We start from the raw sequence: 27,802 nt of genomic DNA on the forward strand, positions 1-27,802 counted from the left end.
AGCCCCACCTTATCCTTGCCGCGTTGTCTGTGTGCCGTCACTACTGCTCGCCGTTCGGTCCTCCTCGCCACCGCCGCCGCCGCCGCCGCCGCCGCCACCGCTACCACCGCCGCCTGGTCGCCGCCTGGTCGCTGCATGGTCGCCACCAGTCAGTGCTCATTACCGTAGCCGCCGTCGCCGCCTGCTGCCGCTGAGCCGCTGCCCACTGCCGCAGCCATCTGGTCGCCGCCTGCCGGTGCTCGCCGCCATCGCAGCCTGTCGCCGCCCGGACGCTGCCTGCCACCGCAGCCACCTGGTCACCGCCTCCTGGTCCTCGCCATCGCCGCCGACGCCGCCGCCGCCGCATCTCGGTCACCACCTGCCGGTGCTCGCCACCGTCGTCGCATGCCGTCGCCCGGCCGCTGCCTGCCGCCGCAGCCACCTGGTCACCGCCTGATGGTGCTCGCCGTCGCCGCCGCCGCCGCCGTCGCCGCTCGGTCGCCGCCTGCCGGTGCTCGCCGCCGTCTTCGCCTGCCACCGCCTGGATGCTGCCTGCCCCCACAGACACCTGGTCGCCGGCTGCCGGTGCTCGCCACCGCCACCGCCACCACCGCTCTGTCGCCGCCTGCCGGCGCTCGCCGCCGCCACTGCCTGGTCGCCGCCTGCCGGTGCTCGCCGCCGCCGCCGCCACCGCCGCCGCCGCTCGCTCGCCGCCTGCAGGTGCCGCCGCCGCCGCCGCCTGCCGCCGTCCAGCCGCTTCCTGCCGCCGCAGCCACCTGGTCGCCGCCTGCCGGTGCTCGCCTCCGGTGCCACCGCCACCGCCGTTCGGTCGCTGCCTGCCGGTTCTCCCCGCTGTCGCTGTCTGCCGCCGCCCGGCCATTGCCTGCCGCCGCAGCCACCTGGCCGCCGCCTGCCAGTGGTCGCCGCCTTCGCTGCCGCCGCCGTCGCCGCTCGATCGCCGCCTGCCGGTGCTCGCTGCTGTCGCCGCCTGCCACCGCCCAGCCACCGCCCACTCGCCGCCGCAGCCGCCGCTGCTGCCGCCGCCTTCTCGCTGCATTTCTCGCGCTTCGCCACCATGTCCCAACCCACCACCACTATCATTTTCATCTCTCCCTCTGCTGCTCCAACAACCATCACAAGGAGCTCATCCTCCACCCCCCTTCCCGTCCTTCCTTCTCTCCCTATCTACCCTACCCCTGCGCCATATTCGGCTGTAACTACCCCCAACTCGCCCTCCCCTATCACTGTCGCCCCATCGACAGCTACTGACTTTCCGCTGCTCCCAGCACTGCCTCCAACAGGTTCCAAGCCTGCACGGATTTCGGCTTGACATTCCACAGTCCCTGTGACACCCGCCTCTGCCACACCTGCCACCCACACCTTAGTCCTCTCCAATCCTGACCCTCAATTCCTTGATGCCCGCTCCCTCATCCTCGGCATCCTGAAATAGTACCCCAATGCCCCTATCTCCCTTCTGGTTCCTCACAAGGGCTCGGTCCTCATTAAATCCACCAATGCTTCCTTCTACACCGATCTCCACTCCCGCATCCCCCGTTTCCAATTTGGCCAACATGCAACCCTAACCCCCTACCACCACCCGCCCTCTCCCCATCAGATTCAACCTCCCCGATGTCTGCCAACCTTCACCACTGTGATCACGAAGCTTAGCCCCATGGTCATGGAGGCTGAGGTGTTGGCGGAAGTCAACTCCCAGCCTGACATTGAAATCCGCTAGGCCCGTTGCATCTTCTATGATGCCGGGCCGACTTTTCTCATGTGGATATTCACTGAATCCTCCTCCTCCATTGACCGCCTTCTCACCGAGGGAGCTGTCATCTACAATCCCCGTCATAAGGTGGACCCCCCCTGTACCCCAGTCCAATCCTACCACTGTGAACGCTGCCTCACATACAACGACCATGTTACCTCTGCCGCCAAGAAGCCCCCTACTTGTCTCCACTGTAAAGCTTCACACTTCCTCAAGAATTGCCCCAACCTCACCTCTCCCCCCTCTTGCAACACCTGTAATGAACCACATCCTACCTACTCCTCGAAGTGTAAAGCGAAACCTCCACCAGTCACCCCTGAGCTCACTGCCCCTGTCCGTCCTGTTGATGACCCCATCCATCCCAACAACTCGCTCCACCCTCCACCTACTGCAGAGGACATCATCTGTTTCATCACCATTCTGATCCAAAACATCCACCCCTTCCAGCACGCTCACACCCTTTCCTCAGTCACCCTCGCTGCCTGTTCCATCTTCCATCTTACCACCTATGCCACATACTCTCACAACCAGGCCCACTTCACCTTCACCCCCCCTCACCACCCTCGTCTAACTCTCCCCTCTCATGGTACAACAACCCTACTGCATCCTGTACCACAATATTCGCTCCCTGCCCACTCACAAACCTCTCTTCCTCCACACTCTCCGCCAGCACTGTGTGGATGCCTTTGTCCTAAATGAAACCTTCCTTCAACCCCATATCGCCATCTCCACAGCTCCTTACACCCTTCACCTCACCGATAACCTGTACCCTCTGGCACATGGTGGAGTTGCTATAGGCCACCTCAAGCACCTCCCTCTCCCTCCCCAACCTCTCCTTAACAAACCTGCCAAGCATATCACCCTCAGCCTCTTCTTCCCCTCCCTTACCATCACCTGTGTCGCCATTTATGTCCGCCCTCACACCCTCATCCCGTTCGATTTCCAAGCCCACACTGACCGAACCTTCTCCACCTACGTGATTGCCCCCAATCTCAATATCCACAGCCATGATCCCACCGACCTCCAGCGGTGGCATCAGTTTCTAACCACCCACCAGGGAGACCTGGTTCCCATGCCTCAGCACACCCTACCCGAATCCAACACCACTACCGATGTGGTCCTTGCCTCCCCCAACCTTCTTGGGCGCAACACTGCAGATGTCCTTGACCTCATTGGCGGTGACCATGCTCCTGTTCTCCTCAGTATCTCTAATGGTCACCATTCCCACAACCCTCCTCGCCCTGACATCCCTACTAAACTTGTCCATGATTACTCCCGTGCCAACTGGGATGCCTAACGGGACTCCATTCACACCCAGGTTGACGGCCACGACCATACCCTCCAATCTCCTGATGACATCTCTTGCACTGCTGCCTTTCTGCACCAGACCTTGTCTGACTCCGTCGCCACCCATGTCCCCACCAAAGCCATCCACCCTCGCTGCCCTGCCCTGCCTCCACAGGCCGTCCTTCTTCTTCAAGAGTCCCGCCACCTCTACCGCTCTTTTCTCCGCACTCGTAACTGGCAATTACAACGACACATCTGCAACCTGCTTACTGCGAAGAAACGCCATGCCTGGCGCCAGACATATACACAACTCAACACCACACTCCCCATAAACTCTTCCAAGTATTGGTCTGCTTTCCACCACCTTACTGGGAATCACCCCACCCTCAGTACCCTCTCCTCCTTGATGACTGTCCATTTCCTGACAACCTCAGTAAGGCCAACCACTTTGCCTCTCACCTATCAGATGTTTTTTCCATCGCAGATGATCCCCACGTTGATTATTCCCTCTTCCCTGACGCCATGGAACATACGAATACCTCTGTTTCTCCCCTTGATCCTAGCTTCCAGTACTTGGGACACACACCACCATCTGAACTCAACACTCGCATCACTACACAGGACATCAGCCTCACACTCCTCACTAAACGCTACACTGCTGCTAGCCACGACTGCATTACCTACCACCACCTCGAACACTGCCCTCCCTCCTTCCTTTCAGTCCTCACCACCCTCTAAAATGTCATCCTTGCCACCGGCTTCTGTTCCGACCTGTGGAAAACCTCCCATATCCTGATGTTCTCCAAACCCAACAAGCCTCCATCTGATGCCTCTTCCTATCGTCCTATCTGTCTCACATCAGTGTTCAGCAAGCTCTTGGAAACCATCCTTTCCCATCACCACCCTTTCCCGTCCCATCACCACCTACACCAAAACCACCTCATCCCCAACACCCAACTTTTCTACCTTCCTTCTCTGCCGATGACCAACTCCTCTGCCTCACTCATCTTCTCTCCCTCCAGCTTAACTCCCGTCGCTCCACTATTTTTGTCTGCCTCGACCTCGAAAAGGCTTACGACCATGTCTGGCATCCTGGTCTCAACTCCAAACCTACACCCTTCCTGTCAACTACATCTGTCTGACGGCCTCCTTCCTCTCCTGCCGCCCCTCCTATGTTACCATCCATAATGCCAATTCCCACACCTTCTACCCCTCCACAGGTGTGCCCCAGGGCTCTGTCCTCTCCCCTCTTCTCTACCTCCTGTAGACGGCAGATATGCCCCAACCCCCCCCCCTCCAATACACCTCATGGAATGTGCTGATGACACTGCATTCCTCGCCCTCGCTCCTACCCTCCAATGGTCCCAACGCCTTCTCCAGAATCACCTTGACTTTTTGCTGCGTGATGTAACCAGTGGCTCCTGAAAATCAATCCTTCCAAGACCCAGGCAATCATTGTAGGTCGTACCACTCACTCCCTCCGGCTCATGGATTTCTCCCTTACTGTATGTACCCGTCCTGTCCGCCTAATGACACCCTCACCTACCTTGGCCTCACCATTGACCGTCACCTCACCTGGATCCCTCATACCCGCTCCATCCAATCCAAAGCCCACAACTGCCTCCAACTCCTATAACTCCTCTCTGGCCGGACATGGGGTTTGCACCCCTCTACCATCCTCCTCACCTACAAATCCTTAATCCATCCCATCCTCTGTTATGCAAGTCCTTCCTGGATATCTTCTCCCCCCCCCCCCAAATTCTATAAGTCCCTCCAGATCCTTGAGCATCATGCACTCCACCTCGCCTTACGTATATGACTCCCGTCACCGATGTGGATCCTCTATGGCCTCACTCCTTTCCCCCATCTTCTCCTATTCCTTGAACATATCCGCATCCTCTAAACCTCCCGCCTCCTTGATACCCCTCACCCCCTGGTTGCTACTCTCCTCTCCCATCCCCGCTCCCTGCCACGTCTTCACTGTTGCGTCCCCCCTATCCTCCATCTCTACACCCTTCATCTCCTTTCCCAAGGTGGCTTCCATCAACTCCCCCTCCCAGATGATGCCCTCTCTCCCTCCATTTATCCCTCCTATCAACTCTGATCCTCACTCCCCCTCCTTTCCTCTGTCCTTTTCCCGGGCTCCCTCTCCCCCCTTCTATCCTCTTTTTCCCCCACCTCCCCTCTCTCTGCCCCCTTCTCTCCCCCGAGTCATTTTGCATTTCCCTCCTCTGCCTTTTCTCATTCCCTCTCAAGTCTGCCCTGCTCCTTTTCCCCCTTATGAGTCCTCTCCCTCCTTGATTCCCCCCCTCTTTTTTCGTTTTTTCCTCTCCACCCTCCTTGTTTTTCCCCCTCCTCCAGGTCCCCTCCCCCCATCTGCCCTTGGCTCGGGAGTGTCATCTTTGTGCCGCCATTTTCGTGCAGTGTTTTACAGTGAGTGTTTTACAGTGAGTGTTCTGTGTTGTGTGTCTTTCAGGAAGTCTTGCGAACAGCTATCAAACTGTCGCTGGGTGTGATTTTTTATCTCTTGTGATCAGAAACCAGCCTGTCGTCATGTTTTTTTAATTGTTTGTCTACTATGTTACTTGTCTGATTACTGTGTATTTTATTAACATTGCCAACCCCTTTGCTTTCTGTTGTAACTTTCCGCATTTTCCCGCCATTTTACACTTTAAGTCACCGTTTTTATCGCCTGTTTTTCTTGTTTATTTTCTTCTTCCGTTTTTAAAAGAAGTCTGTAGGCTGTAGAGCAGCGTACTAAGCTGCTGCCAGCCCGCCCCCTTCGGGGGGAATTGAAAATCAATAAAGGAAAAAAAAAACTCAGACCACAGTCAGGATTCCAACCTGCTAACGTAGCGATCGTGCGGTTCCAGACTGAAGCGCGTAGAACCACTCAGCCAGAACGGCCGGCTGGGGCATGGATGTGTGTGATGTCGTTAGGTTAGTTAGATTAAGTAGTTCTAAGTTCTACGGGACTGATGATCTCACATGTTAAGTTCCATAGTGCTCAGAGCCATTTGAGCCGATTCCCTTATTCGCGACGTGGTGCTCCAATTGGCTCCGAATCCAGAAGTTCCCACTGCAGCTACACAATCCTTCCTCGGAAGACACGCTGAAATTTGCTCACTCTTCCGATAACGCGCAGGCAAAAAATGATTGTCTTATGGGCCACCCCCAAGTTGTAGCAATTCGACCACCGCCACGCGGATGGAATTCTGACAAACATTCTTTCCGACGGCGTCGTGATCCATCCTTTTCGGACGTGTCAGTGACCTCTGAGCAGCCAGTGCAGCCGGGTCGGCGGAAACAAAGGTTTCTGCGTTCTTGTCATGACTGTTCTGTAAGACACCAACACGCAGACTGCCCTGATCGCTGGGCGCACTGCACCCGTTGTGGAAAGGATGGATACCTGCGAAAGATCTGCCGTCAGGCATTACGTCAATCAAACTTGCGTCATAGGATGGTGGATGAACTTCAGCCCATTGTTCCCCAAGGAAATCTTTACGTCCCGAGGCTGTTTACTGATCTCATGGATACTCGTCAGAACGTTCATTTCCAAATCGATATGGGAGCCACTGTTTTCCTCGTCAACCTCCCCGACATAAACTCGTCCGGGTTACCTGGCGTTGACCTCATCCTCTCGTAAGCCGGTACCATATGATGATAGCTGTATTCCACTCAGAGGTCTGTTCACCACTAATGCAAAATACAAGATAGTTATGAGGCCACTAACACTGTATGTTGTCAACAGTCATTCACCTGGCAACTTTCTGGCATGGATGCTTTCTTGCTGTTTGGCTTCACCATCTCCGACAAACATCAGGTCGTCTCTCACACAGTCTCTTTCCCGGAACTTGATGACCTTTGTGGGTCTTTTACGTCTCTGTTTCAGGCTCGCCTGGGGTGTGCCACCAATTTTGAGGCACATATTGGTCATCAATATGTTTTTTGGCTTAAGCATTTTGAGATCTCTTACGCTCTTGTGATCTTTCAAAAATAACAGGAATTGAGACATCACCACAGCCTCTGTCTGCTCCGCAGTGAGTCCATACGCTGCAGTTCTCCAGCGCAGTGCCCGATGTCCGGCGTCCCTCCTGCCAAATGGCGGCCTCCACTGATGGGACACCATCTGTTCAGCTTCCAAAATATCGTCCAGGGCACTTCAGGCCTTTCTGGGGGATTGGGGGGGGGGGGAGAGATGTGTTATCATGGTCTGACAGCTCTGAAAGCCCGCCAGAAGGCATGGACGTAAACGACATCCACTACGCAGCGCCCTACGATCTAGGAGCCCTGCTGTCGCCTCCGCAGCGCTATGCGCTGGCCACCCGGCTGCGCTGGCCTATGGGCCCTCACGTTGTCCTACAAAGTCGGCAGCGTTCGTGATCGTTTGTCTGTTCATTGTTGCTCTGGTCACTGGTAGTTGCTCGTCTTTGTATCCGGTTTGGCTTTGGTGTGTGGTCTTGGTATTTCGCCGTGTAGTTTTGTGTTGTCATTCGTCCCTGTTGTGTGTGTCTGCTTTGTACTGGCAGGTGTCCTGTTAACGTCGTCGATCCGTCTACCGATGCGCTATGGTCTCGCTCTATTCCGGTTACCAAACACCGAAATCTCTGCATCTGATACTAATATCAGACCTTACAGAACTTTTTCGCATGTTACATCTTCTCGTCACTCCACCCACAGCTCGTAGGTGTGACATGAGACATGTATATTCAAAATTTGATTTAAATTGCTTCAGATGTCCCTGAATTAAGCTTCAAAGCCACCACATTTTCATCCTCACCCTTATAGGTGATAGATGGTTCTTAGATCGACACTGCATACTATTAGAATGTTGTGTGTGCTGTACACAACAACAGCAACATTTAAATTTGTCTCTGTATTAAGATTACTGAAGGTGAAACATCTCATCTAAAGAACTTGTAATTGCAAACTCTGACTTTTAAATAGTCGCTCATGTGCTCTCAACTACAATACCCTACGAATATTAGCTGTGTAAATTGGGTAAATTACTTTCGAACTGTCTAGTACACTAAACTAAATCTATCTGTAAATGGAATAGAATAGAAAGAATGGTTATCCACAGTGCATAGAATGGCTTATCATCAAATAATTACAACACACAGTCCCATACTCGCTTATTGGGACTGTCCCCTGTTAGAAAATCCATCTACTGAATTATCTCAAACGTTGGCCATTGGATATTGCCCCCATGTTATAAAGTTCGTTTAGGCTGTATGATTGATTCCTTCCTGCAATGGATAACTCAGCTCTGCTCTGTCTTGTTTAGTTACATAGGAGTCTTGCAGTTCACACAGGGTCGGCACTGTTAGAATCGGATTTGGCATGGTTAATTCGAAGGGATGGCTTGATGCTCTTCCTGCCAGACGGAATCAGTGTACCCCAGTTATCTGCATCTATTGTAAAGCATGAAACAGTGCGAACGTGTTTCAGATGTCTGAGAGTCGTGTAACTGAGGCGGGATATGGGGACCAGCCCGGTTTTCACCTAATGGGATGTGGAAAACCACATCCAGACTGGCCGGCACACCGGCGCTCGTCGTTAATAAGCCGGACGGATTCGATCCGGGTCCGGCGAAACCTACCCAAGTCCAAGCAACAGCGCATTAGCGCTTTCGGTTAACCTGGCGGTTTTTTAGTTATATAGGAGTATGAAATGTTTAACTATATACATCTGAAATAAATCACTGCACTGATAATGGAATTAGCATTTATTCTAGGTTCTCCGCTTGCAATGGGTAATTCTGTTCCAATCCGTCTTGTTCATTTATAAGAATTTGAAATGCTGATCTGCATATACCTGAAATAAATCACTGGGCGGATAATTGCTTTAGTATTTATCTAGGTGCTCTACTAAATGAGAATTTTGCAGCCTTCCGAAAAATGAAGCACACTGTCCACGCAGTAGAGCAAGACGTCACAATGCCGTAATGTTACGATTGGCATTCAGACTGTAAGGATAAACTTAGTGAAATATATGTAAATGAGTGAAAATGTTATTTTAAATTGAAGTGGTATTCACGTCTCAGTATTAACGCAGACGTGAGCCACATTGACATAAAACTATGATCATGTTTTGCATTATTATGAACAATGAACAATGACTGAGACAGTACTTACAAAATTTACTCTTGGCTTTTCCTACAAACTGCTTTTAACTAATATTGGAGGGTGACGAGCAGTAATTTAGATTGTGCCACATGATCGGTTATTCATACTATATGCTAAAAGTGGATATTGCTGAACAAATTGGAAACCTTAAAACATAATAATAACGCGATTAGTGCTTGCAGCATACGTGTAAGAAATTCACTTCTGTTCTCTTTTACCAAATGTGCCGCATGTCTATAAAATCATCTTAACACCATCATCTATCCTCAGTCATACCAGGAATCATCTGAAATAAAATTCTGTCAGTATTCAGTGCTTTTACCATCAAAGTTCCTCACTCGCTCCACACCCGACACTCTGTGTCGTCTACTCCTGCAACAACATCTGGCAGCCTTGGAGTGACATATCGCACATGTACTCAGGCATCCAAAGACGTTCATAATAGAAAACTCTTCAGACAAAGTTGCCATCTCTCGTATTGTATAGACCTTCCAAAATGTGTCCATGCGATTCACCCTTGACGACAATGACGGAGAATGACTTTTCATAAATTCCTTTTGTTACTGCAACCATAGTGGACAATCGCGTGTATAGGTTGCTATAGCATTCTATGTTGTCAAATGGAAAGAAATTGATAGCGAAAAAAGCATTTTTTCTATTTCTTGTGTTTTTTACCCCCTCTTTTTAACACGTAAACATGAATAAGCGAGGTGGGTGAAAAAAGTAATGAGACTTACAACACTATAGACGACCAGACAACGCTGGGTTATACTGCTTGTGTAGACCCATGTTTTTTTCCTTCCAAAGCCTTCCAGAGCGTCAGTTCGACTTCCTGCTCTGTACAGCCATCACGTGATTTCTGAGAGCGCCAACAGTAAAGTCGTGCTTCTCTTGTGTATTATGAAAGTGGAAGAGTGGAATTTAGAGCAACGTTATCCAATCGATTTTTGTGTTAAACTAGAGGAATCCGCGTGTGTAACCTTTCGAAAGTTGAAAACAGGCCTGCGGGTATCATTCCCAACGCATAAGTTCTTCACTGGCACAAATTATTTTTGGAAGATGAGAACAGTTGAAGATGAACCTCGCAGCGGGAGAATTTAAAAAATCGGCGAAAACGTCGAACGTGTGCATGCTCTTGTGAGTGTGAGATCAGACCGACGTTTAACGATAAAGGTGATGGGTGACCTATTACACACTTTCTCCGTGCTTGAATCGCTGACCGAAGATTTGCACATACGAAAGTTTGGTGCGAAAATAGCACCGAAGAACCTGACAGGTGACTAGAAGGACAACCGAAAAAACGTGTCCATTTACCTTCTTGAGAGCAGCACCAATGACCATGAATTTTTCGGACGCTTGATCACAGATGACGAACTGTGGATTTCCGAGTGTGATCCTAAGACGAAGCGATAAAGAGAGGAGTGGCGCAGAGAGATATCCTCGACTGAAAAAGCTCTAACGAGGAAATCAAAGATGAAACCAATGAAGATTTTCTTTTTTGACAGTAGAGTTACCGTGCATAAGGAATTTATTCTTCCACCAAGTGTTTTACAAAGCTGTCCTTAAAAGTCTCAGGAAAAGGGCAATGGAGTAAAACTAGACATAGCATAGGTTTGTTTATAAATAAATAAATCTTCTGCTACCAGTCACGATTTTTCTTTATTTTACTATTCGCGAATAGTAAAATAAAGAAAAATCGTTACTGGTAGCAGAAGATTTATTTATTTATAAACAAACCTGTTATATCTACAGTCGCAGGCTTTCAAAAACCATTTATAATGGATCAAATCAGACTAGACATAGCAGATAATTGGATGCTGCAACATGACAAAGTCCCACATTACACAGCAACTTCCGTCGTGGAATTTTTGACCTCAAAAGACATTCATGTTGTTGCACAGTAGTCCCATTCACCTGATCTGAGCCCTTCTTTTTGCCGAAATTGAAAAATGTCTTAAAAAATCATGTTAGGACTGGAGAACTTTCACAAGAATATGACCTATATTACATAGGCCCTACCAGGTGAAGCCTACAGCGGTCCGCTGTGGCCGAGCGGTTCTAGGCACTTCAGTCCGGAACCGCGCTGCTGCTACGGTCGCAGGTTCGAATCCTGCCTCGGGCATGGATTTGTGTGATGTCCTTAAGTTAGTTAGGTTTAAGTAGTTCTAAGTCTAGGGGATTGTGACCTCAGATGTTAAGTTCCACAGCGCTTACAGCCATTTGAACCATCTGAATCCTTTCAGCGATGCTACCTAGACTGGAAACAACGACACCGCCGGTGTATATCAGCAGAAGGGAACTACTTTCAAGGGGACAATATTCCTGTTTGACAGGAATATAATAATTTGGTACATAAGAGATCAGTCTCATCACTTTTCTCGCAAACCTCTTACTTAAATCCTTTGATGCATCTCCTGCACAACACAAATAGAAGTCTCTCTACTCTGCGTAATATTCTGTTGTGCAGACAAGATCGGAAACTTCCATGTAGAACGATCTGTATGCGTACCCAGACTTGTAGACAATCATCCTTTCTAATGTATTAAGTTTAATTTGCATTATGCTTCATCATGACGTAAGTAATCCCCAAGAAGAGACAGTCATCAAGAATTTCTGATTAAGTTACTGAACGGGTTTACTACCGAGGCTGTCACAGACACCGAAGTATGTCTAAAAAAAGGATTTAACACGTGCGTGAACAGTGACAGTGGAGAGGTAAACATTTTATTAAGACATCCTAGATGACTGGTGACCCAGCTCGCAGGAGCGTGTGAGGACGCTGCAAACGACGGCACGAGTGTTACGAAACTTGGCAGGACGAGACAACATTCGGCTGGTGGGGGAAGGTCGGCTGTGATATACGTCGCGTTCCATTCCAGGTCGTAGGAGCCGAACGGTTCGTATATAAAACAGCGCAAACGTAGCAGCAGCACACATCGGCCGCAGATTTCTGGGTTTCACATCTGTCTCTTAGCGGCAGTGCAGGTCGTGGCTTACCGTTATGAAGCTGGTGAGTTTTATCTCTTGTTACCTTGTCGTAAGTAGGGGAAGGTGTTGCACCTGGGATGGCCGTTGGGGCTGAGCGGTTCTATGCGCTTCAGTCTGGAACTGCGCTGCTGCTACGGTCGCAGGTAACGAATCCTTCCTCGGGCATGGATGTGTGTGATGTCCTTAGGTTAGTTAGGTTTAAGTAGTTCTAAGTCTAGGGGACTGATGACCTCAGCAGTTAAGTCCCGTTGCGCTCAGAGCCATTTGAAGTCGTTGTTCCTGGAGGATAGCGTACCTAGGAACGTCCGGTGTTTCCATCTGATGTTAGAATCGCACGAAGCATAGCGCTGTAGAGACCGCCATAAACAGCTAAGGTCATTTTGTATTCTATTATTTGTTGTGAGATATGAAGTGTTTTGTGCAGCGTTTGTAAGTATTAAAGCTGTATAATTTTATTAAAGCTATTTGGTGGTTACTGTTAATTGATCAATTACAGAGTCTTACGGCGACTAAGATTTTGTGCATTTTTAAACCAGTTCCATTACGCGTGGACGGTTACGCCATATTTCGTGAGTCGTGCACCATCCTGTACAGAAGGTCTCTTTACCAAGGAACACGTGATGTTTGCTAATGAACCGAGTTTCTTTACGGTCGTAATAGTTCTTCCTGACTCGAAACTAAAAATTCGAGTTAGCTCCCAACAGTCTCTATTTCAAAATATTGTTTACCTGTAACTGGTTTTTGATAATATATCTTAATGTGATTTCACTTACTGATGGTAGGTATGTCGTAAACAATGTAACACATACACTAGGAAATCCTACGATGATTATATTTTGTCGATTCCAGCATTTTTAAATGTAAATAGGTTATTTGTTCCTAGGTACATGCCACATTTGGAAAGTTGTTACTTTTTTGGGGTGATTTTTGCAATTTCAGGGAAAGACTGCTGGACGTAAAGTGAACGCTATCATTTAAAAAAGGCTTAAGACAATATATTTAAGTTCTATTACAGCGCTGGCTAGAGACTGAAGTCTCTTTTCTACATAATTAATTTTGATACCCTCTAGGACCTTCAGCAAAGTTTCTTAAATCCGTATTTGGCCAAATGCCGTTTGCTTGATGCCGGAGAAATGGTAATTAATTACTCGGAATAGAATATTTTACTTTACACATATTTGTCTTTTTTAACATTTACGCTTGTTAAGAAACTTTCCGGCTCTCCCTGATAGTAAACCAAACATAAAAGTTGCTTTACTATTTTTAGATTTGCAGTGCAACATCTACACTCAAGTAGCTCATGAATTATGCATATTCTTTCTTCAGAAAAATCGAACGTTCAAAACAAACTGGTTACAACGTAACGGATTAGAAACTACTGTAGATGTCACCTTTTGCGTCCTCGGAATATTATAAAAAATAAGCCAAGGAGCAGCCGAGACTGAAAAATCCATAATTTGTCATAAAAATCATGAAGTGAAAACCTGCCGAAACTTATTGAATGAATTTTTTTATTATGATTCAATTCTCAATCGGACAGATTACTTTCAGGCTACGAAACATCATCTTGGCATTTGTATGAATAATTCATTATGATTTCGGTAATGAGTAAATTGTTTCAATTTTAAACGTGTAACATCAAATCATATTAATTACATGTTCTCACTTCAAGTGATGACCGCTGTGACACTGTCTATTAGTCTGGGAAGTTACAGATACCAAACGACATGAACGAGATGTACACCTTTGTCCCTTTACATAAAACTGCAAGTTTGACAGCCGAATTTCTGTGTAGTTTCGAATGAGAGAGATGAGGGACTGGCGAAAGGAACGGTGTGATGACAGGTCATAAGTTGTGCCCGGGTAGCTCAGTTTGCTGACAAGGGAACATCCCCATCGCACCCCCCTCAGATTTAGTTATAAGTTGGCACAGTGGATAGGCCTTGAAAAACTGAACACAGATCGATCGAGAAAACAGGAAGAAGTTGTGTGGAACTATGAAAAAATAAGCAAAATATACAAACTGGGTCGTCCATGCGTAAGATAGGCAATATTAAGTGCAATACGAGGAGAGGAGCTACGTGGTCCCGTGGTTAGCGTGAACAGCTGCGGAAAGAGAGGTCCTTGGAATCTTAACTCGACCGAAAATTTTAACTTTTTATTTTCAGTTTATGTGAAAAACTCTTATGTTTTCATCACTTTTTTGGAGTGATTATTACATCCACAAGAAAACCTAAATCGGGCAAGGTAGAAGAAACTTTTCACCCATTCGCCAAGTGTACTAGTTAGGTGGGTCGACAACATATTCCTGTCATGTGACGCACATGCTGTCACCAGTGTCGTATACAAAACATCAGACGTGCTTTCCTGTGTAGGAATTGGTTGACCTATGACCTTGCGATCAAATGTTTTCGGTTCCCATTGGAGAGGCACGTCCTTTCGTCAACTAATCACACGGTTTTGCGGTGCGGTCGCAAAACACAGAAACTAAACTTATTACAGTGAACAGAGACGTTAATGAACGAACGGACAGATCATAACTTTGCGGAAATAAAGAAAGCAAAATTTTCAATGGAGGGCAGATTTGAACCTAGGATCTCTCGTTCCGCAGCTGTTCACGCTAACCACGGGACCACGGCGGTCTTCGCCTCACATAGCCCCTTAACATTGCCTATCTTGCGCATGGACGACCCAGTTTGTATATTTTGCTTATTTTTTCATAGTTCCACACAACTTCTTCCTGTTTTCTCGATTGATCTGTGTTCAGTTTTTCCAGGCCTATCCATTGTGCCAACTTATAACTAAATCTGAGGGGGATGCGATGGGGATGTTCCCTTGTGAGCACTTGTTCGCAGAAGGCAATGGTCCTGAGTTCGAGTTCACATCCGGCACACAGTTTTCATCTGCCAGGAAGTTTCGCATTAGCGCACACTCCGCTGCATAGTGAAAATTCCTTCTGGTAGAAACTGACTGCATACGGTTTCGTCTTATGCTATCAGTGCTGGACGCGCCTGTGGAATCAATCAACTGTTCTAGATGCTGTGGCATGGTTTCTTCACACTTTAGTACATAGAATGCCCGTCTTTTCAAAGTATCTATGGATGTCGACGTATTTTGTTTGGAGGGATTGATGACACTTGTCGGTATGGGAATTCCCAATTTGACACCGTTCAGAGCTGATCTGTTGACTATCAGGGAAAACAGCTGAGCAGAATGTGAATCGGTTGTAATAATTCTGTGGGATGCTCTTCATAGCATGCAGAGGTTAAAGCTTCGATTCTGTTGAGATATGCAGGATAATACCCGTGTTCGTTTCACATTCTTCTGATTGATGTGGTATGTCGTTCTGAAGATTATACCTATAATACTATGTACGTTTAGCAGTGTACTATTCCTCGTCTGGAAGGTTTCCCAGAATCAGCACCATTCACGAAAGTCCCCTTTCTGGAATGGCTATGAAGCCTGTAAAAAATATAAGCGCAAAGAAAAGTAATCCTTCCGTGATGCCAGTGTTTGCTAATTGGTCTGTTATTTCATTGTTTCCATTAGCGGGCTTCTCTTTGACCTAAGGGGGCTGCACTCTTTTCTACTCTTTGTATAAGCTGATTAGTTCCTATGTATCGAAGACTTAAGTTCGTTTTCAAGTTCCGAAGTCAACGTTCTGTTTTTTTCGGAGGCGCTCCGCGAACTTTTTAGTATCAGAGCATCATTGATATTATGCAGTGCATGTCTGAGTGCCTTTCTTATTGCTACAAACGAGGCGTAAGGCTGCTCGTTTCAGGCGGAAGCTTCACCCTGTCTCTCGTCAACTAGTTAACTATAGCATAAGCAGCAAGGCGGAGCCATTTCCGGCATACAAACACTGAGCAGTTTATTAATATTATGAGGGTACCACAGAAAGTAATGCACCACAATTTCTTTTCTTCGGCAGTTCTTTATTTAATATAATGAAAATTACACACACGAAAGAATGTTGTTTTATCCACACACCATATTTTTCCGTGTAATCTCCACCCCGTTTTATAGCCTTCCTCCAGCGTGAAACAAGTGCTGTATGCCCTCTCGCTACCAATCCTTGTCCTGTGGTGGAGCCAGTCCTTCACTGTACGAATCACCTCCTCATGTTCTCAAAATGTCTTTCACGAATGGTGTCCTTCAATAGCGCAAACAAGTGGAAGTCCGAGGGGGCTAGGCTAGGTCAGGGCTGCCAGGTGTGACAGCCGTGGATAGACTCCCCGGCCGCTGCAAATCGTAGAGCTCCGCCGAACTGTCTTCTGATGACTTCACCTCCGTGCCCAGCTACTAACTGTACTTCTGTCGACAGCAGATGCTCCATAGGCTTTGCACAAGCGTTTGTAAATATTTCCCACAGTTCTTTCTCTGCAGTGAGAAATTCAATGACGGAACATTATTTGTAACGTACGTCACCAACAGAAACTGTCTTGCAGCTACGCTATTTGTAGGAAATGACGGAAACTGGGCGCGTCCACTCAGGAGGCTTCAAATAATACATACGTAGCGTTTCGCATTAGTAGCACTGTTTCTGGCTGAGAAAAAAAAAGGACGATGCATTACTTTTTGGGCAACCCTTGTACATTGCCCTCAATGAACAGGACAATCAGACTACCAATACAGCTCCCATAAAGGGAATAACATACAGAAGAATAAGGCAAATATTGGTCCCAGAGAAGGTGTACAAACTGATGACTAAGTTATTAAATGCCATCTTGATCCGTTCGGACTACTGACTCTTGAGGCCCATGCCAAAATATTTGAAAAAGATTTGGTAAGAAACTTAACTTCTATCCCGGAAGTGCCGGACGATATGCCGTGGCCTAGTCCCAAGTTCTGCTACCAAACAGAGGACGATGGAACTTGTAGCGCGGGAACAGCTAGTCTGTGTCGTAGTCAAATTCCGTTCGGCAGGCCACCAAAGACTAATCAGAAAAGAAAATACATAAAGAAAGCTGGTCACGCGATGCGCAACCATCAGTCCGGGGTATACGTAATGTAATCGTGAGGCAGGTACCTGGCACAGAAGCCACAGATCAGTACACTGAAATAGCAACGTTAAAGATAGCATACAAATATTAGGTGCAACAAAGAAGGCTTTCATAGGATTCATCACTTTCGGACACTCTCATCCATTGACATAACCGATCACAAATTCTGATCGAAACGCAAGAAGCAATATGTGCTTATAAATGAACACACAAAAACGATAGCCTTCCGGGGTGGCCGAGCGGTTCTAGGCGCTACAGTCTGGAATCGCGCGACTGCTACGGTCGGACGTTCGAGTCCTGCATCGGGCATGGATGTGTGTGATGTCCTTAGGTTAGTTAGGTTTAAGTAGTTCTGAGTTCTAGGTGACAGATGACCTCAGAAGTTAAGCCCCGTAGTGCTCAGAGCTATTTGAACAAGGACAATGTTATAATTAATAACAAGGCTATCACGCTAAAGCGAACGGAATAAAACATTAAATATAGCCCATAAAACATTAAAGATAGCCCCAGATGAGATTACTTGACGTAGTACAGAACATATTAGCAATCATTTAAAAATACAAATATAGATTCACAACAAAACTTTAAAATCACTTAAATGACAACATTTCATTCCTAATGCAGAGCCACACAAATAAAAAGATTTATGTACTTGTGGTAACTGAGTCATACAGCGGTTAATATGTTGTATTGAGTGTTACATACGATAATTGCCCCCCCGCCCCTCCCTAGAACCATGGACTTTGCCGTCGGTGGGGAGGCTAGCGTGCCTCAGCGCTACAGATATCCGTACTGTAGGTGCAACCACAACGGAGGGATATCTGTTGAGAGGCCAGAGAAACGTATGGTTCCTAAAAACGGGCAGCAGCTTTTCAGTAGTTGCAGTGGCCACAGTCGGGATGATTGACTGATTTGGCCTTGTAACAGTAACCAAAACGGCCTTGCTGTGCTGGTACTGCGAACGTCTGAAAGCAAGGGGAAACTACAGCCGTAATTTTTACCGAGGGCACGAAGCTTTGCTGTATGGTTAAATTATGATGGCGTCCTCTTGGGTAAAATATTCCGGACGTAAAATAGTCCACCATTCGGATCTCCAGGCGGGGACTACTCAGGAAGACGTCGTTATCAGGAGAAATAAAACAGGCTTTTATACGTATCGGAGCGCTGAATGTCAGATCCCTTAAACGGGCAGTTAGGTTGGAAAGTTTAAAACGGGAAATGGATAGGTAAAAGTTAGTTATAGTAGAAATTAGTGTAGTTCGGTGGCAGGAGGAACAAGAGTTCTGGTCAGGTGAATACAGGGTTATAAATACATAATCAAATAGGTGTAATGCAGGAGTAGGTTTAATAATGAATAAAAATATAGGAGTACGGTTAAGCTACTACGAACAGCATAGTGAACGCATTATTGCAGCCAAGGCAGAAACGAAATCCACGCCTACCACAGTAGTACAGGTTTATATGCCAACTAGCTTCGCAGATGAAGAGATTGATGAAATGTATGATGGGATAAAAGAAATTATTCAGACAGTGAAAGGAGACTAAAATTTAATAGTCATGGATGACTAGAATTCGAAAGTAGGAAAACGAAGAGAAGTAAAAGTAGCTGGTGAATGTGGAATGGGAGTAAGGAATGAAAGAGGAAGCCGCCTGGTACAATTTTGCACAGAGCATAACTTAATCATAGCTAACACTTGGTTCAAGAATCATTAAAGAAGGTTGTGTACATGGAAGAGGCCTGCAGATACTGGAAGATTTCAGATAGATTATACAATGATAAGACAGAGATTTCGCCAACGGCCTTTCCGCAGTTGTAACACCGGTTCCCGTCAGATCTCGGAAGTTAAGCGCTGTCAGGTTGGGCTAGCACTTGGATGCGTGAATACCCGATCTGCCGAGCGCTGTTGGCAATCTGGGTGCACACAGCCATTCTGAGGCAAACTGAGAAGCTACTCGACTGAGAATTGCGGCTCCGCTCTCGGAAACTGACATACGGCCGGGAGAGCCGTGTGCTGACCACATGCCTCTCCATATCCTCATCCAGTGACACCTATGAGTTGAGGGTAACACGGCGGCCGGTCAGCATCGTTGGGCTTTCATGGCCGGTTCGGGAGGAGTTGAGTTAAGACAGAGATTTAGGAACCAGGTTTTAAATTTTAAGACATTTCCAGGGGCAGATGTGGACTCTTACCACAACCTATTGGTTATGAACTGCAGATTAAAACTGAAGAAACTGAAAAAAGGTGGGAATTTAAGGAGATGGGAGCTGGATAAACTGAAAGAACCAGAGGTTGTAGAGAGTTACAGGGACAGCATTAGGGAACGATAGACCAGAACGGTAGAAAGAAATGCAGTAGAAGAAGAACGGGTAGCTTTGAGGGATGAAGTAGTGAAGGCAGCAGAGGATCAAGTAGGTAAAAAGACGAGGACTAGTAGAAATCCTTGAGTAACAGAAGAAATATTGAAAATATAAAAATGCATTAAATGAAGCAGACAAAAAGGAATACAAACGTCTAGAAAATGAGATCGACAGGAAGTGCAAAATGGCTAAGCAGGGATGGCTAGACGACAAATCTAAGGAGGTAGAGGCATATATCAGTAGAGGTAATACAGATATTGCCTACAGGAAAATTAAAGAGACCTTTGGAGAAAAGAGAACCACTTGTATGATTATCAAAAGCCCAGATGGAAACCCAGTTCTATGCAAGGAAGGGAAAGCAGAAAGGTGGAAGGAGTATATAGAAGGTCTGTACAAGGGCGATGTACTTGAGAATAATATTATGGAAATGGAAGAGGATGTAGATGAAGATAAATGGGAGATACGATATTGCGTGAAGAGTCTGACAGAGTACTGAAAGACCTAATTCGAAACAGGGCCCCGGGAGTAGACAACATTCCAGTAGATCTACCGATAGCCTTGGGAGAGCCAGACCTGACATACCTCTACCAGCTGGTGAGCAAGATGTATGAAACAGGCTAAATACACTGAGACATCAAGCATATTATAACAATTCTAATCCCAAAGCAGGTGTTGACAGATGTAAAAATTTAATAAGTCACGGCTGCAAAATACTAACACGAAACCTTTTCATACGAATTGAAAAACTAGTAAAAGCCAACGTCGGGGAAAATCAGTTTAGAATCCGTAGAAATGATGGAACTCGTCAGATCATGCTGACCCTGCGACTTATTTTAGAAGATAGATTAAGGAAAGGAAAACCTACGTTTCTAGCGTTTATAGACTTAGAGAAAGCTTTTGACAATGTTGGCTGGAATACTCTGAAATTCAGAAGGTGGCAATGGTGAAATACATGGAGCGAAAGGCTATTTACAATTTGTACAGGAACCAGATAGCAGTTACAGGAGTCGAGGGACATGAAAGTGAAGCAATGGCTGGGAAGGGAATTAGACAGGTTTGTAGTCTATCCGACGTTATTCAGTCTGTATACTGATCATGCAGAAAAGGAAACAAAAGGAAAATTCGGTGTTGGAATGAAAATCCACGGAGAAGAAATAAAAACTTTGATGTTTTCCGATGACATTGTAATTCTGTATGAGTCAGCAACAAAGGACCTGGAAGAGCAATTGAACGGAATGGACAGTGTCTTCAAAGGCGGATATACTATGAACATCAAAAAAACCAAAACAATGAGAATGGAATGTAGTCGAATTAAATCAAGTAATGGTGAGGGAATTAGATTAGGAAATGAGACACTTAAAGTAGTAGATGTGTTTTGCTATTTGGGGAGAAAAATTACTGATGATGGTCGAAGTAGAGAGGATATAAAATGTAAACTGGCAATGGAAAGGAAAGCGTTTCTGAAGAGAGATTGTTAACATCGAGTATAGATTTAAGTGTCAGGAAGTCGTTTCTGAAAGTATTTGTATGGAGTGTAGCCATGTATGGAAGTGAAATATGGACGATAAATAGTTTAGGCAAGAAGAGAATAGAAGCTTTCGAAATGTGGTGCTGCAGGTAAATACTGAAGATTAGATGGGTAGATCACATAACTAATGAGGAAGTACTGAATAGAATTGGGGAGAAGAGAAATTTGTGGTACAAGTTGACTAGAAGAAGGGTCCTATTGGTAGGACATGTTCTGAGGCATCAAGGGATCACCACTGTAGTATTGGAGGGCAGCGTGGAGGGTGAAAATCGTAGAGTGATACCAAGAGGTGAATTCACTAAACAGATTCGGAAGGATGTAGGTTGCAGTAGGTAGTGGGAGATGATGAAGTTTGCAATGGATAGAGTAGCATGGAGAGCTGCGTCATACGAATCTCTGGACTGAAGACCACGACAACAACAACGATAATTGTCCACAAGGGGAGAGACCATAGCCAAATGTTTTAAGCTTCTGATCAGGAGAAACAGATCAACAAATATACCACCTGTTTCCCTGTTCAAAAAATTGCTTCTAACAGACTATGCCAAGACCTTAGAAAAAAAAACAGTTTGACAAACTTATTAGTGAAATACAACTTATAGATGGAAGCATATTACAAGCAGAAATTTATTAACGTGACAAATCACTTGACGTCTTTGATCGACTAACTGGCCAGTCGCCGAAAGGGGAGACCACCATGTTGTGCACTAAAAACATCAAAATCGCTTCATATCTGCGCCTGCTATCAGAGAAGAAGTGGTGGAACATTTTGTTTTATCCCGCATCACTGGGCAAAGAACTGCAGCTGTCGGACTGGGCAATTACAGCCTCGGACTTCGGCTATTGTTAACATGGAAACAGAAACAGCTGCGTTTGGAGTGGTGCCGTGACAGGGAAGCATAGACAGCTTCTGTTTAATGATATCGCATTATGTTCAGCGATGAATCTCGGTTCTAAACTAACATTGATGACCATCATCTGCGAGTATGGGGTCGATCTGGTGATGATAGTGATTGACTGATCTTTGTCACGGAAATTTCACGTCCTTACTTGTTATCTCACATCCGACGGAATCACAGTATCATTTTTAACAGGACAGCGCTTGTCCACACGTGGCATGTGTATCTATAAACTGCGTATGCGGTGTTGAGTTAATCCCATGGCCAGCAAGTTCCCTTGATTTGTATCGAACGGAACAGGTCTGGAACCAGCTCGGATATCAACCCTGTCTCGTTGCCAGTATCCAGGATATGAAGAACCAGTCACAAATGTTGTTCGTCAGCACATCTGGAAGCGAAGGCAACGGATTTGCGATAGCATTCCCAACCGAACGAGTGCATGCATCCAGTGCAGATTAGGTTGAGCGTCATACTGAAAAGTGGCCTGTGAAGTTTCACTTCGCTCCCTTTACTTTTGAGTGTTTCATTTTCCTAGTAAGGCAGTCACCTGGGAGGTCTATCTCTCCCATAGCTGGTAGAAGATGTCTGTCAATACGTGTTTCTCTTTTGTGGGTAAATTAATTATCATGTGGTAATGAATGTCGTCGTATCCTGGGCCAGAGTCTGTAGCCTACCTTAAATTCGATTGTAGGTAATTGACAGTGAGTGGCTACGACAACACATTCTTCTGTGGAGAATCATCCGGTACCCATTGTGGAAGGAGTTCTGGAATTGCTGATGGTTTGGCGTCGATTTGAGGAAACGTCTTGTGGGCTGCAGTTCCGTGAAGTCATTTTTTAAATTTGAAAATTGTAGGCCATACAGATGATAGACGCATGCTCCTCTTGCAAAACTGTTCCTGCTTTCTTCTCATGGTCTATTAGAGACTGTTGGTGGCTGTAGCGACCATTTTGCAGTTCATATAGACCTCCCACTTTGAGATGAAGTTAGTGACTCGTTAAACAAAGTTCGTGTGGGCCGCACTGAACCACTCACAACACTGTAGAATACCCCACATAAGAGAAATTTAACTGTTTGATTGCGTCTGCTTCGAATGGAAAACAATTGCCTCAGTTTACCAACTGGCAGTTCTTCTCTGAGGTAACATACTATATGGAAAATGAATGGATATTCCATTGATCATGTGCCTCTTTAACTACTGACGGAAAACGTCATATGGAGTCAGACAACCTCAGCAAAAGTTATACTTGTTGTAGGTTTTGGTGCTGTGTGTCCTCGTGTCTGCTGCTGCTGCCCAAGGTCGAAAACCGTCGGAAGCGGTTATCCTGGAGATGAGCCACGAGAACGACGGAATGGGTCAATACAGCTACGGGTAAGTTACCAGCTGGCATTGGTAGCGATGCCACAACATCTGTAGAACCACTAATGCTATATTTTAGCTGTCACAGAAAACCTTCGCCTGATTTAACATACTCATTAATGCTAATAAACCTTTCTGGATGTGAGGTCGTATTCCAAGAAACTCTTCTGTTCCTGACGTTTCGTCCAGGACTGCGCTGGACATCCTCAGAAGTGCTCCTCCGCTGAGTGCTGCCGATAGCTCAGCAACAGAGAAGTTACCGATTTTGTGACATTTTACGTTTCTACCAAGCCCCACTTTATATAGTTTCATCTGTGTGCTTTAGTAGTTCAGTTTTCGAATTTCTATGTGTCATTGTAATATTTTAGTAGATACAGTTCTCGCACTTTCTTTTGCGCCGGAAAGTAACCGATTCTGTGACATTTTACAGGTTTCTAACAAGGAGCGAATTAGGTAGTCTCACCTGTGAGCTCTGATAGTTTCCCAGTTTCTGCGTTTTAATCTAAATTCCTAGACACAGTTCTTGCGTTTCCGTCAGCATCTATAGTAGAGATTCGTAGTCTGTGTAGCTCGTCATTTGTTTCTCTGTGTAGTGTAGTTTTCCACCGTCTTTAGTCAGGTTAAGAACTGTGACCGTTGTCTGTGGATACGAGCTGAGTTGGTGATACTTTGTTCTTAGCTCTGGGCTGCGTTGGCTTTGATTACACAACTTGAGGCGCAGTGCTTCGACATCATTGATGTGGTCCGGCCGTGGGAATCCGGCGGACGGCCAGCATGACACACGAGTCCACCGATCGGTCCGTACCGGTGGCGAGCCCTGTTACTGCTCACGTTGAGTTTGACCCCTCAGCTTTGGGAGGTGGCTTTAGGACGTGGCAGGCTGCGAAAACTTGGTGGGGTGGGGGGTAAACATAAGGCATCCCCGGTTAGTCTGGCAAAGAGGTTCCCATGCTCTCCACGGCTGACGATGTCTGTCAGCCAGATACAGTCGCTTGTCTCTCAGCCTGCAGTATCCGAACAGTCACAGAGGGTGGGACTATTGGTGGCTGGAAGTTCCAATATTAGGTGGGTTAGGGGGCCCCTAAGGGTTGAACTAAATCAGGTGCTGCCGAGAGTATTAAATTAGGCAATGAGGCTCCAGAAGTAGTGAAACAGATTTTCTTCCTTGGGCTGGAAAATAAGTGACGATGGACAAAGTAGGGTGGATGTAATATGCAAAGAGGCAATAGCGAGAAATTCATTTGTGAGAAAGAGAATCATTTTAACATGTAAAATAAATTTAAAGTTTATTTTCCTGGAGGCATTGATATGGAGTAAAGCGAAACACGGGTAATAAACAGCTCAGCAAACTATCAGTACGATTCGAATAAAAACTGCATGGTGCTGAAGGTGCATCTGTAGCTTCTTCTCAAGGGGGATATCATAAAATTGTGGCCATAAATTCTCTTTTTGCACTTTTGTCTTTTCTCTCTTAGAGCACAAAAGCCTTATGTCTTCGAAATGTGAGACCAACTACACTTTTTTTTCAAAGCACAATACATTCTTGTTCTTAGTTACCTGTTCCACAGGTCAAATTTACAACAAACGTTATGATGTGGAATGTCTCAACAGAACACAGAACTCTTAATCAAAACTAAGTAAAAAGATAAAGATTGTCAAATTATCTCCAGTCAAGAATTCCTGTACGGGACAGAGGGAGTTCTTACGAAGAAAGCTGTTTAATATACTCTTTAAAAAATTTCCGCTATCTACCAGACTTTTTATTTCTATGGTTAAATTCTCAAAGAACGTTATAGCCGCATATTTCACCACTTTCTGTACCAAAGCTAGATTCATTAAATGGCAATGCTGATTGTTTTATTCTAGTATTGTATTTGTGAATATCTGTGTTACCCTCAAACTCATACGGAATGTTGATAAGAAACGTCACAAGCAAATGAATATGCTGTGGCATTGCTAATAATATTCCCAACTACTTAAAAGATACCGCAAGATGTAAGCTTGTAACTCTACATATAATTTGTTTATTTTGTTTTGTGTGACTATACTTTTTGCCTAAAGTAGTAGTTACCATAGGAAACAATGAATGAGAGTATGTTAAGTTAGAGATTTCCGTATCCCCAAAGTTGGCAGTTTGTCTTACGGCAAAAGCAGCCGAACCTAAACGCTGCAGCAAGTCTGCTACATAGTTTCCCCAGTTCAAGATTTCATCAGTACCCTCACCTAAGGACTTAACAAATTTGCACCTTGTTTATTATTTGTTGTTGGTTTCGTGTATAAGGATAATACGAGGTGAGATATTGCTGGCAGTGTCAAACTGGGTGAACTGCGTTTTATCAAGATATAAATCTAGCCCGTTTGTGCAGACCCATTCAGTAACTTCAACAAAAGCATCACTTATTATACTCTTTGTTGTTACTTGTTTCCTCGGCTTCGTAACAATGCTTGTATCATCTGCTCAAAGGACTAATTCTATACCCTGATTCAAATTAAAGGCTTATCATTTATATTAACTAGTGATGTTTCATTACTTAGAGATTTTATTGTGTGCTGAGTAAATGTATAAATAGCTGACTTAGTCGAATGGCTCTTTTGGAATCCAAACTCTGACTGGTTATGGGTCCCATTACTACTCGGGTGGGTGACAATCCTGGAGTACATTACCCTCTAATAATCTTAGAAAATGATGTAAGAAGAGACAGTCGGCGGCAATTATTGATAAGTGGTGACACATCTTGTTTATAGAGAGGCATAACAATAGCAAATATTTCTCGAAAAATTCTCAGAGTTAATGATACATAACATAGGTGGTAAAGAACATCTAGTCACATCTTTTTAGCTTCTTACTGGAGATATTATTCCCACCATAGGAGCCTATGGTTCAAATGAGCACTATGCGACTTAACATCTATGGTCACAGTACCCTAGAACTTAGAACTACTTAAACCTAACTAACCTAAGGACATCACACAACACCCAGTCATCACGAGGCAGAGAAAATCCCTGACCCCGCCGGGAATCGAACCCGGGAGCCCGGGCGCGGGAAGCGAGAACGCTACCGCACGACCACGAACTGCGGACAGGAGCCTATGTTTCAGATGAAATGAGAGATAAAGTTTCGATTCACCAATTGCCGATCGTATTCCTTCTACACCGTAGTGTTTTTCTTTCTCTGGTGAACTATTTGCACCAATTGATCTCTTATTTGTAAAAAGAGATTGTTAAAAGTATCTGTTACCCACGGACCTTCCTTTACCATGTTCACACGCGCGTTGGCAAAAATGCTGCTTCCTAACGAATGCTGCTGATTCTTGAGGTACTTTTCTACCACCGATTATCTACACACTTTATTATTGGGCTCTTTAAAACTTAATTTTAACTTTATTCCCGTTGGTTCCACATACTTCAGCTCATAATCCTGAAACATTGTTTCATAAACTTCTCTTTCCAAATCCGGTTCTCACCTTGCCGGTTCTCCCGTTTCAGCATCTGTTCCAATTTGTTGTCCGTTTTAAATGCAATTTTCACCTCTTTGCCGTTGAATAATCTCTACAGTTTTTTTGATATAATTCTCTAGTATGACAAAACTCTTTATTTCTGCGAATTTTTCTCTTTTAGTTGCTTTCTGTGTCCTACAATAGCATTTAGCGTATCTACTGAATCCACTAAAAAACAATTTTCTAATCCTATTTTTAAAGTGTTTTCACTCCTTTGTTCTTATGTGAAGGGTAGCCGTATGGTATTAGCCTTACGTACTGAACCTTTTAAGAATACTGTTTTGTATTTATTGGGATGGCATGCAGTATTACAACGTTTTCCTGTATCATCCTATCTCAAGCTTGTTAATTTTGTCCTCTATCCTCAAATCCAGATACTTTTCATGTATTTCACTTCGAAGAAAATGGGCGGTTGCTGTCACATTTAGATGAAATAGCGTCAGCATGTTATGTGAAAAGACAGAAGCATCGAAAGTGCATTTTTATATCCACCGTAGCGATGTTCTCCTCGAATCTACTTGGTGGTTTTAATGTTTCCTTTTGGTCATTCTGTGCGGATGACAATCGACGAAAAGCCAGTGCAGTACTAATTATTCGAGTTTCGTAGGACCTGACACATAAAGTTTAATGATTTTACTGTAGACAGTAGCTCAGTTGCTGGCTGAGGTATGTACGTTACAGGATCGTACTGTATTTGGCAGGTGAGAAGCTTCACTTCGTAACTGAGTTTTATGGGAGTGTTGTGCATCGGATTTTCTCTGCCTCGTGATGACTGGGTGTTGTGTGCTGTCCTTAGGTTAGTTAGGTTTAAGTAGTTCTAAGATCTAGGGGACTGATGACCATAGATGTTAAGTCCCATAGTGCTCAGAGCCATTTGAACCATTTTTTTGTTGTGCATCAACATGATGAGATATCTAAGGATGAGTTTCATATGGTGACAATAAATGATTGCTACTGAATTTTTTCTTTTGACAGTGCCTGGTGGTATAGTGATATAAAGACATGT

At 45.5% G+C, this 27,802-nt stretch overlaps 1 protein-coding gene across 1 annotated transcript in view; it reads left to right on the top strand.

The window, feature by feature from the left end:
- Window positions 1-12,093: 12,093 nt before the first annotated feature.
- Window positions 12,094-27,802, top strand: part of LOC126094862 (endocuticle structural protein SgAbd-6-like) — a 31,864-nt gene continuing 16,155 nt past the window's right edge. The window contains exons 1-2 of the mRNA XM_049909491.1: window positions 12,094-12,172; window positions 23,196-23,311. Of these exons, the coding sequence (XP_049765448.1) occupies window positions 12,164-12,172; window positions 23,196-23,311 (125 nt within the window). The 5' untranslated portion in view covers window positions 12,094-12,163. The remainder of the gene's footprint in view (window positions 12,173-23,195; window positions 23,312-27,802) is intronic.

Source organism: Schistocerca cancellata, chromosome 8 (assembly GCF_023864275.1).
Source record: "Schistocerca cancellata isolate TAMUIC-IGC-003103 chromosome 8, iqSchCanc2.1, whole genome shotgun sequence".
Lineage (NCBI taxonomy): Eukaryota > Metazoa > Arthropoda > Insecta > Orthoptera > Acrididae > Schistocerca > Schistocerca cancellata.